General features: G+C 36.5%; 1 protein-coding gene across 1 annotated transcript; it reads right to left on the bottom strand.

Annotated features, from left to right (window-relative positions):
- Positions 1-11,045: 11,045 nt before the first annotated feature.
- On the bottom strand, positions 11,046-12,071 carry LOC136823253 (uncharacterized). The gene has a single exon (XM_067079433.1). The coding sequence runs from the start codon at positions 12,069-12,071 to the stop codon at positions 11,046-11,048; it is 1,026 nt and encodes a 341-aa protein (XP_066935534.1).
- Positions 12,072-12,312: the final 241 nt, after the last annotated feature.

Below are 12,312 nucleotides of genomic sequence, written 5' to 3'. Positions count from 1 at the left end.
GGGTCTACACCTGTCCCACAAAAACTAGGTGACAACGGCTTAGTTCTCAATCTATTCATTTTACTGTAGTTTTTCTAAAATATTATAAATGAGAAAAAAAAGTAAGAAGCAATCCAATCAATCAAGAAGATATAATGTCCTGGGCCGGGGGGGGGGGTACTTAGGCAAAAATAGGTGCTGGGTATGTGCGGACGGTAAGGGTCGGGTTTTTCACCTTTCAAAGTCTTTCTAAGGGTTACAAAAATCAGGAAATTTCAAAGTAGTCTCTCTAAGGGTGGGAAAAATCACGATTTTTAGAAAAAAAATTTGATTTTGAGAGAAAAAATGACAAAAAAGTCTCACTAAGGGTCGGTTTTCGGAGGTCCCGTCCGCACATACCCCTCATTCACCAACCCTAGTACCCCCCCCCCGGGGTCCTGGGTTACTGTTAGCAAAGACTAAAACATGTTCAGTAAAGAAGGAGACAGAACAAAACAAAATTATTTTTGAGGTATAACTGTTAAATTGAATATCAAAGACAACAATAAGTAGAACTTTCCTTTCATCACGAGGTTCCATCACAACACACGTTAATTATCTGATCTGTGGAGAAGTATGTGATATATCTGAAAGCAATAGCAGAGAGTTTTGTGTAATATGTTGTCCGAAATAGTTAACCTAGAAATGAATTTGGAGACAAGGCTACAATCACTTAGTCTATTGTCCGAAATGTCGATCTAGTAAATGTAATCAAGTAAATGTAAGCAAGTAAATGTAATCAAGGTAGAATAAAACGCGAGGTAATTGCATTGGGGTAACATTGGGGATGTGCTGCGTACCTTCCTCTAAAGAGATAATTAGCCTGTCCACTGTCGGGCTGAGCAGCCAGTACAACGCAATAGAAATGTAGGAGGCCCTAAGGTTACCGAAGGTAAGCCAACACCCCTAATTGCTATACCATGTTAAATAGAAATAAGTTATGTGTGAGTAACCTAAATCTCTGTGGATAGCGTCCAAGCCAGTGTGTGAGTGTTTGAGAATGTGCGGATCGCATCCGAGTATATATCTGAAGTACGAATTTACTGTGGATAGCGTCCGAGCCAGTGTGTGAGTGTTTGAGTATTTGCGGTCGAGCATTTATCTGAGGTATGAATTTACTGTGGATAGCGTCCGAGTCAGTGTAGAAATATCTTATAAAACTGTTGGTAGCGACCAAGCCAGTGTAGAATTGACTGAAAGAGCTGTGGATAGCGTCCGAGCCAACGTGAATGGTTACGGCAATAAAGTTTGTTAAAATGGGCAGATTCAGAATTGAAGCCACCGATTAGTAAGTACCCAGCACATCCCAAATGGTTGGTCCTTGGGCTAAAAAACCTCGCACCAGGAAAAACTCTAGGACCGAAAGACCGCAGGGTTGCAAGCAGGCGTTGACATCATCTGGTGGTGTTTCCTAAAAATAGAAAATAAAAGCAAAAGCAAACAACGAGGATAAGAAAAAAGCAACTGTTGGGTGGGTGGGAGGTAAATTCATTCTCAATCTGATCAGGCAGTAGAAAAGGTAGGAAATAGGAGTGAGATCAATTTAAGGAGATCTAGCAGGCGGGACTAGCAGAAGATAAATTGCCGGCAGCCGATACCGAAATAGATAAAATGGCAGCAAAGAGCCGACGGCATAGATATCCTGTAGAAGCGGGATGAGCAACCCCTGAAAGGCCTAGTGCGGGAGATGCGGGATCGATAATTAACCTAAGCTAATAAATTAGCTCCAATTTATAACCTTTTTACTTTCTTCTTCTTTTACAGTAATATAAAAAAAATTATAAAAAATAGATAACAAAGGAACATAAAAAATATATTATCATAATTAGACTCAATCTAAACATAACTTGACTTGATCTGGACTGGATCCACTGATCTGAATAATGAATTAAAAAGCAAATATTTATTATTCTACTAAAATAACCTAATAAATAAATAATCTACAGCTGTCATCAGAAAGATGATGGTTATTGACTTCAAAAAGCTATTACTAATACCTTCTATAACATTTTGTAAATAATGAAAGCTCTTATGAGAAATTACTTTTGGAGAATGAAATGGCTGATTATTGTTTTTTTGTTTTATTTAACGAGAAAATTTAGCAAAATGTTAATTAACTTTAACGGGAACTTGTTTTGGCAACTCTTTCTCCAAAGACTTTAAAAGAAAATGTAACTTCATAACAACAAAAAGTTAAAAGAGCAGTCGGAATCTTCACTTACTGTGGGGTCTTTGCTTCAATTTCCTCCTCCTCCTCTAAATCGGACTGATGAGTTGGACTGAAAACGTTAAAAAAATTATGATAATAGCAATTGTAGGTAGGATTATGGCATAAAAAGATAATGTTAAAAAAATCACTTGAAATTTTTTGTGCTTTAAAATGATACAAATTCAAAATTCCATTCATGAATTTTAAATAACTTTAATTTAATAAACACTAATTTTTGGGAGGATTAAATTTCCAGAGTTCGAAAAAACCTCATAAATATCTGCAAAAATTGATCTCCATAAGGTATCATTAGGCCTACCCTTTGATGCAAGACCAGCCAATGAGTCCAGCCAAAACCACAAAAGGGACAAAAATTGCTATGATGCATAGATACGAAAGCAGCCACCGAGGGCAAATGATGGAAAAGCCGTTCCGGAGACCCCTCTCAGCTGGAAATGGCCTAGGCGTTCCGGGAAAATTTCAAAAAGTTTGCCGCTGGAAATGCATAGCCGTTCCCTGGAAAAATTTTGAAAGTTCTGTAACAATTCTCCAGCTGGAAATTCACACGTGTTCCAGGCTGATTGCTAGTTTTTTGACAGTTCGGTATTTTGAACTGTCACTCCTGACAATAAATTGGTTTTCGCCAAATCCAGGTACAATTTGGAGTTTCGAAACAATGTTGTCTGCTTTCTTTTTCAAAAGCTCTACATCTGATTTGGTAAAGGTCGTCAACAAGAAAGCAAACGTATCGTTAGTGGCATCATTAGAAGTTGGCATTGAATTTGGAATAGCAGCAGCTGTAGGTGTTAAGGATTTGACCTCCTTGAATGCCTTTGGGTCAATTCTGAAGCTGTCGATTTGTCGAATCGCTTTCAATTTGGAAGCTTCATCCATCATGTGCACTTTAACAATTTTTTTTTGGTATTCAGGTCTAACCACATACTGACTCGGCAGTCCTAGAAATGCGTTATGGACTTGATTCTGTTGATCAGAGACACACTCATATATGTCTTCCAAGAAGTTAGCGGAGTCTTTAGGCTCAAAATTGTTCCATCTAAAAAAGGAAAGATTATGTTAAATGATGCAAGTTTTTGCCTGATCTTAGAATTCGATAGGCTGGTTGGGTGATATCCTTAGAAAAAGTTTTTATGCTATAAAATTTGAGGTTCTATGAAAATTGACAAGGACGTACATCGTCATTCAGTTTTTTGTTTAAACTCCTTAAAATGGCCCTATTCTGCTCAAGGTATTTCTTGATTATGTCAATAGGATATTGTAAACAATTCAAAATAAGACGTATATGCACTGCTTTTTCGAAAGAAAATGAGATTTTAGTCCCTCCCAAGAATGTGCATAATCTTGTTTTCAAACTCAAATCAACCCCTGACAAACCATTCAAAAACGCAGCTGGTCTACCAAAAATATGAAATTCATTTAGTATGATATAAGATGATGAATATTACCTTTTAATTAAAGCATTTACTGATTCAATTGGGTTTGTAGTTACACATTGGTTACCAAATCCTGCTTGACGAGATAGAATGATACGCATGTGATCACGGACGTATTTCTCCTTGTATTTGGCAAAATAATCAGATAATGCTGGATTTGTTCGTTCCTCTGATTCAAGCCGGAACCACTTATTTTTCAGTGCTTCACATAGTTTTTCAAATTCTTCTATGGTCCGACAGTAAACCAATCCATTCTCCTCAAATATATCAGCTTTGATTTCTCGTAGTAATGAATGTGAGATCCCAAGGTTGTCACCTACAAATGCAAAATTATGTCACTATGAATATTTCAAGACATATCAATGTTTTTTATAACCATGTTTTTTGGGAAACAAGCTCAGTTTTTTTCCAATTAGCAGACAAAAGTGAATAGCCTTAGAAACAGTTTTTTGTTCACTCATAATAGAGCTTTGTAGTGCAACAGTGCTGTTAGTTTACATGAAAACGAGGCTGAATTTGGTAAAAGCAAATAAACACAAAAGACTATTGAGATAAACAACAGGGTTTATTTACAAAATAGCACCATTAGCTTTTGAGAAACAGAACAAGATGACAAGAAATTGTTTTGATATAAAAGTACCTTTGTTTGTAATGTTCTTTTTGCCGTGAACTACACAAATGTACCCAGGTGTGTTGGGGTAGGCATCTGACATAGAATTTCTGAGAGCTTTCTCACAATCCGAGGGATATCCCTGAAGATGACGCTCAAAACCAGGTGACGAAGAGTTGATCTTTTGAAACAAGGTATCATAAGTTGTTTTGTCCTTCATCATACAAAGCATGAGTGGACCTATCATGACAGGGCAGTGTTGAGTACCTTTAGTGAAAAGGAATGTGTTTTTGTAGACTGTCAACAACAGAAAGAATGGTCCCAGCTCAAACGTTAAATCAGTGAAAAACAAGGATTTAAATTCTTCTTTTTCATTACAGCAAAAGTTCACGAGATGATCAATTTGGTTGTCGGTGAAGACCGCAATCTTTGGAACCCCATCATCATTGGTGTAGGACCTGATGAAGCGCTCTTTCCCATTTTCCTCATAATTCAACATGGTTTGGGTAATGCAATAGATTGGGTCGTTATTGTTTTTTGCTTGTTGTCCTTTCAAATACATTGCCTGATTAGTTCCTCTAGGTAAGGCACCAATTGAAGAAGCTTTTTGAACATTTCCAAGCGATTCGGTAACGTTGTGGACTGATCGTTGTATTGACTTTTGTTTCTTCATTTCATCAACAAGCATTGCTTTTGTGCTACTGAAGGTGCGCATGAATGACGGCTGGCTTTTTGAGTTGCCATGGGGCTGAACAACAATTTCATGTGGTGGACCATCAAAATAGTATTTTATAAATCCTAATGGGAGCTGCCCATCCTTTGTTGCAAGCGAGACAATCAGCTTTCGTAACAATGGATCGGAAATGTTCTTGTAGTTTCTTCGAGTTACAAGAATGCTATCTTCTGCACTTGATTTTGTAATGGTTATTCGACTACATTCTAAACTATTTGTCAAATGTCTTTGATAATGCTTTTTCTCAGTGTTATTCTGTTTCCAACTGCCAAGGTTGTCACAGAGCACACCATCAGGATGTGCAAGCTCAGACAAGTCAATGATAAAAAAGCAGCCAGTTGTTATCTTATCAGCAGTAGTCCACGAGTCATTCAAAACCCAAAACATTGAATTTTGCATCAAAAGTTATATGAAAAAAGAGTTTAACATGGTGCCGCAGGTGAAAATTTAGCTATTTAGACTTGTTTTTAGTTGTTCCACACCAAATATCTCAATCAATATAAAATATCATAGACATTTTGACCAAAAGTTGTCATTGTTGTCACCCCCCCCCCTAAAAAGTTAAACCCCCCATTTTATTCAGAAAATTTCCTATCCCCCCTATAAAGCACTTTTGGAAAAGTTGGATCCCCCCTTAAAAAAAAGGGGGTTCACACTATGAGAACTATCTTACATACTATTTTATATAAATAAACCCCATACACTTTTAGCTCTACCAACCTTCAATACACAACACAATGTTCAATCTGCAACCAATGAGAGTTCAACTGGAGGTAAATCATATTTGTTCCAAACATCAATCACGTGTTATTAGTTTTAATAGAATAAGCTAAGGGAGGTAAAAAATTGCACAAACAATCAAACAGTCATTCCAGGTAAAAATCAGGAACGCATGTTAATTGTGACTTACTTTTTCTCTGACAAGGTATAATTAATTTATAATAATAATATTAATTTTAGTGTTGTTTACTTTGTAGCTCGATCGTCAAATGTAACTTATCATGACCAAATGAGGAACGCATCTAAAACCACTCAGTCTAGTGAACAAGGTTTGTTAAGAAATTATTCAGAGTACTTTTCACTCATTCTCATGGTCTCTTTTTTCTGACTGCACCCTCAGATTTTTTCTGGTGCTTGATAAACACCCAGAAGGTATAAACTTCAACCCAAACCCAGAGAGCATTGCTTTAACCCCTTGTTTGTTCATTGAAATTTGAGTACGTACTAAGAAGCTTCAACCTCGATTATTTCTTGATAATTTTCTATATTTTAGGTTATTCCCAACCTTCGACTTCCGGCTTGCAGAGATATCGTGACATGTCATTGCAAGAAGATGATAATGAAGACCCAGCTCAAAATATTCCAAGTAGTCTATCTCATCCAAGGCTCCCAGATTTCGCCGCCTCTGGTCTTCCAGGTCATCTTTCGGTTGATTGGGATGGTGAAGGATACTATTTGGAGAATTTCTTCATTTCAGTTGAGAAATTGAAGATACTGGAAGACTCTTATCTGTCAAATCAAGAAGTCAAGATAATATGGCATACAAAGTTAAAGCTCGGAACAGCAATGTCATTTGTGAATGTCCAATGTTCAAAAGCACCCAAGGTACAAGACAAAGGTTTTATTACTTAACAGTATTTGGGAATTAAGTTTTTAGTGTTTATCTTAAATAAACCCTGTATCAAACAAGTCTGTTAAGTTGTATAAATATCAAATGTTTGTACTCATGCATTCATTAGAATTCATCAAATTAAAAAATTTAATTGATTTTAGGTGTATGGGCCCCAAGACCTGAAATCATTTTGCAGGAAATTCAGCCAGATAATGCTGGCAAAAAGAAAAGTCAAAAATCAAGAAAGCGTAAGAAAACTTCAGAAAGACAGGAAAGAAGTACAGATGGTTATGTCGATAAACGGCCAGCCAGGCCAATCGTTGAAGACAATGAGAAATTTCATTTGGTATACATTAACCAGACCAGATCTACAACGTGCCATGGTTGCCACAAAAAATATCGCCAGACTGAGCGTTCTGAACTCCCCCTGCCCCATTCGACATGGTTTTGGGAATCAAAATACATCGATTGTATCCTGTCAAAGGCAGTTCACAATAGAGATTATCTAAGACCAAAGAAAACTGCTATTTTCACAAGAAAGTGCCTACAAGAAGAATTCCCAGACAGGGAGCTGACGATTCAAGACTTGGTGGTAGATATGGTGGTCTCTCCACCAAAAATGGCTCATAAACTTAAGTTGAGGGAGGAGTTTCGCATCACACTGTAGATACTCCGTTACTTTTTTTTTTTGACTTTACATTTAACTGGTGTGTGGGCTGATCTTTTGTTATTCCATTTAGTATATTCTGATATATACATTTCAAATATTTTGAGCCGCTTGATATAGCTTTGTTTTATTTATACTGCCCTCAGAAATTCTGTGCCCTTCTAATCAGCTAATAGTTCCTTTATTTCAATTTATGTCAGAAGATGCAAAACATTGCCATTTGTTAGCCAAGCCATTTGTAAACCGTTTGGAATTTCTTCATATTTAAAACATTAGACATTTATTTTTAATTAAAAAGGAAAAATTTATGTATTTTCAAACCGTTATACGAGGTGGGCAGTTTTAACCCTTTTAACTTATTTAGGATAAATCTTCATCGGGATCAAAGGTTGAGGTTTTTTAATCCCTGAGAAAATTTATTTTAAGTTCATAGCCATGAGAAAGTCGAAATCAGTGTGTTAAAGAAATTCTTCGGCAATTACTGAACCCACGGTCAATAACATTCTTTTGTTTTTAATGCATCTTTATATTTTTAGAGACATTTTTCTTAGCTTTTTGTTCCATTTACTTTCATTCAAAGATCAAAATTTTTAACTAAACAAATTTCTATAATTTAATTTCAGACTAGTCCAGACTCTACAAATTTTCCGATCAAATAAGGGGTCTCTAATAACCAATCTAATTTCCACAATTGAAGAGTTGCAAAAATACGAAAAGTGTCGAAACACAAATATTTTTCAGGATTTAAAGAAATTTCCCCAAAATTAGTATTTTTAGGGCAAAAAATTCTGTCAACCGTAAAATTAAATTCCCACAAAACTTCTGAGCTTTGAGTTGTGAACCGCAAAATAAAATTCAGCGAAAATATCTTCCCTTGAGGTATGTTTAAAAAAAGAAATTCACCATCTAATTGTCCAGTGTCCCACTTAGTGTCCCACTACCGTCCAACTTACCGTTCCACCTTTAACGTCCCACCTGATTGTCCCACCTTAACATCCTAATAGCGTCTCACCTGATCGTCCCACCTTAGCGTTCCACCTTAATGTCCCACCTTAGCGTGCAACTTAGTGTCCCATTTAGCTTCCCACCTTAGTGTCTCAATAGCATTCCACCCTACTTGACGTCCCATCTGATCGCCCCACTTTAGCGTCCCATCTTAGCGTCCCACATTAACGTCCTAATAGGGTCCCACTTTAGCGTCCCATCTTAGCATCCCATCTTAATGTCCCACTTTATTGTTCCACCTTAATGTCCCACTTAACGTATCCCAGCTTAACGTCCCACTAGTAATCCACCTTGATTGACGTCCCACTTAGCGTTCCACCTTAGTGTCCCACTTAGCTTCCGACCTTAGTGTCCCACCTTAATGTCCTAGCATTCCACCTTTACTTGACGTCCCACCTAATTATCCCACTTTAGCGTCCCACTTTAGCATCAGCGTCCCACCTTAACAACCCACCTTAACAATGTGCCACCTTAGTGTCCCATTTAGCGTATCTCGCTAGCATTGCATCTTAATTGTCCCAATTAGCGTCCCACCTGATCGCGCCCACTTTAGCGTCCCACCTTAATGTCCCACCTCAACGTCCCACTAGCATTTAACTTTACTTGGCGTCCCACTTAGCGTCTCACTTCTCCTATACCCGTGGTCTTTAAACTTAATATATTTCCAGAAATCCATATGTTCTGGTCTGTAGTTTGTATGACCTGTGACCTGTCACATGACCTGTTGACCTGTGATCTGCGTTTCGAACTAGCCGCAAAAAAATCATCTCCAAAGCCATTTCCCAAACCAAAAAAATCATCTCCAATGTCATCTGTCATAAAAAAACCGTTTCCATCTGTCATAAAGAAACCGTCTCTATCTCTCATAAAGAAGTCATCTCCATCTCTTAAAGAGCCATCTGACAATGCTTCAATTATCATAAACTCTTTGAAAACACCAGAGCAGAAATTGCCACAAAACATCATTGCTTCAAGTGCAGGTTCTGTTGATTTCAATTTAATTTCAACACCATTAAATCAAAAGAATTTGAGCGCACTTATTAATAAAATTGACAATCTAGACAAATTTTTGCGGACAGAAATGCGAGGGATGAATGATCGTTTAAGTAGGCTGGAAAATTTAGTAACTACTAACAACCGCAATGACATGGATGCGTTCGTGGCATCAGATAACAATCAACGTACCTATCTCGATATTGTGGAAGACCCTGAAGCATTTTCTGATATTCCAGAACTGGACACACAGGACGACCAACCACCTCAGCACCAACAATCCATCAACAACAATATCGAACCGCCTCAATCGAACAACCACAACTTCCAACCGCCCCAATCGACCACCCACAACATCCGACCGCCTCAATCGAACAACCACAACATCTAACTGCCTCAATGGAGCAACCACAACATCCAACTGCCTCAATCGAACAACCACAACATCCAACCGCCTCAATTGAACAAGCACAACATCCAACTGCCTCAATCGAACAACCACTACCACCATCCATCTCAAATGATCAACCACAACATATCTCAAATAATAAATGACCAACAACAACAAAACCAAATGTGTAGTATAAGTAACTAATACTTCAAAGCAGCCATTGAAATTGGTAAAAATTCTATAATTAAAGACGTTGACAATGATGTGGTTATGCAATCAAACATTGACGGGGTCCAGAGGTACAAAAAGTTTAATGAACAGAAGATAAAAATCATTTTTGATGTTGTTTTGCACCCGTTTGGGCTTCACAAAGATATGAGATCGTTGTTGAAAAAAGAAGTTGGTGCCAAGTTGAAGGCATACAGAAAACATGAAAAAACGTCTGACTTGATTGCTTAGTCTTAATTTCACTTTATTTTTTTCAGTTTTAACTAAAACAGAAATTAAAATTTGCCATTAATTTAAGTTAGTCTTCATACTGGAATAAAATCTTGTTTCCTTGACAAAAGTTTTCACAAATATTTGGAAAATACCGTTTTTGAATTTTACATACACGCTTTTTTTATAAGAATAGTGTATTTTGGATGAGGGTTAAGTATTCTTAGAAATAGGCAAAATTTAGTGCGAAAATCTTAGCGTATTCTTATTTTTTTAGATGACTTTTTTACAAACATGAGAAATCATTTGAGAGTTTGGGACTTTTGAGTACACATTAGGAGCTAACATTATATTTCTGCTTCAAAGTTTAAATTCAAAACTGTTATCCAAATTCTTATTGAATTCTGTTAAATTCGGTCATGTTTTATTTGATATTCTTACTGAAGATATTCTTATAAAAAAGCGTGTAAATTTTTAAGACTGAAATCTTTCCTTCTTTTTGTCTTTAAAACCTAGTGTCTTTTAGATTTTGTCAGTGGTTTTTTATCTTTTGATTCGATTTATACGGTTCCGCTTGGGCCCAGTGGTCAAAATAATGGGTCCACTATATTTTCTAGTAATAGCTTCACAGAAAAAACACACACGCGTGTACAATATTTCGACGTTTGTCTTTGTCAAGTAATGAAGTCTGTACAAACTGAAATAAAACGAAGGATAATCCGAAAAATTTCACCATCATAATCTTAATTAGAAAAATGACGATAAATGTTGTTGTTAAAAATTCTATATTTCGTGTACATCTAACACATCTTTCAGGAGAAATAAAATTGAAATTCACAAATCTGCATCTTATGTTAAAAAGTAGAGAATAATTACAGTAATTAAAATCGTAAAAATAAAAATTGTAAAAAAGTTCATTTAAAAAAGATACAAATCCCTAGACGCTTTCAAACCATTGTTTAGAACTGGCTTGAGGCGTTTGATATATAAAGCTTCTTTGAATAAGAGAGCGGACCAATTATCACTTGAATCAATAACTTTTGTATTGTCATTAACAATGTTAATTATAATAGAACGATAATTAGGTTTATCAACACCGAAAGTCAAGAGGGTCGTTAAATATTCGATTTCAGAACACTCCTTCAGATGGTCATGTATAGCACTGTCCTTCTTCGTAGCGTGTTCTTGACAACGAGTAAATAAGTTCCTCTCCGTTTTTCCAACATAAGAATCACCACACCCAGGACAAACAAATTGATAAACCACGTTAGATTTGTATCTCAAAGGTGTCGGGTCTTTCATGTTTGTGTAAAAACCCAATTTATGAGTGGAGTATATTGTTCTAAACTTAATTGCAACATCTGTTTTGCAACAATGTCGCAATTTTCTTTGTAATGACGTAACTAGTTGATCACCAGCAGGACCAGCATACGGAAGACGTAACCAAATAGTTGTAGGTTGTTTTTGTTCAGGATTCTCAACAACAGGATCTCTAGGTTTGGTTGAATTTTGGATAATTTTGTTCACGATATGACGAGGAAAATTGTTCCAGGAAGCAAATTTTCGAATTACACTGAGTTCCTTCTTCAGTTTTGTTGGATGGCAAAGTTTAGATGCTCGATTAGCAAGGCTGGAAATCCAAGCTTTACGGTAGGACCATGGCGAATAGCTATTAAAATTTGTGTATAAACCGGTGTTGGTATCTTTACGAAATATGGATAAGCCATCAGGTGAGATTTCAAGATCCAAGAAATGAGGAACCTCATTTTCAAATTTGTCAACTGTAAATTGGAGGTTTTTGTTAAACTTGTTCAACGAACTGTGAACTTTATCAATATTTTCAGGACGAATGACTAAAAGTGTGTCATCAACATATCTTTTGTAAAATTTGATCAGACCAGAATCAATGTAAGGCTGTATAACTTTCTGCTCTAGTTCAGTCATAATTATATTGGCTAGTACAGGTCCTAAGGAGCTACCCATACTCACGCCATCTAACTGTTCATATAGGATGTTATTACCAGAAAATACAGTCTTGGTGCACGTATCCTTTATCAGTTTTCTGAGTTTTATTTTACCTTAAATTGTCAGCTGGTAATGGTTTCTGTACAAACTGAGGTGGGTATTTACATGATTTCTGGCTAACAATATAATCGTCAAGGGAATAAAAAAATTATTAAAAGAA

Source organism: Clytia hemisphaerica, unplaced genomic scaffold (genome assembly GCF_902728285.1).
Source record: "Clytia hemisphaerica strain Z4C2 unplaced genomic scaffold, Clytia hemisphaerica genome assembly, whole genome shotgun sequence".
Taxonomy (NCBI): Eukaryota; Metazoa; Cnidaria; class Hydrozoa; order Leptothecata; family Clytiidae; genus Clytia; species Clytia hemisphaerica.
Note: the sequence above shows the minus strand (reverse complement) of the source record. Positions and strands in the feature narration are given on the sequence as shown.

Coding starts and splice junctions, on each gene's coding strand:
- LOC136823253 (XM_067079433.1), bottom strand. CDS start 12,071: ATGACTGAACTAGAGCAGAAAGTTATACAGCCTTACATTGATTCTGGT.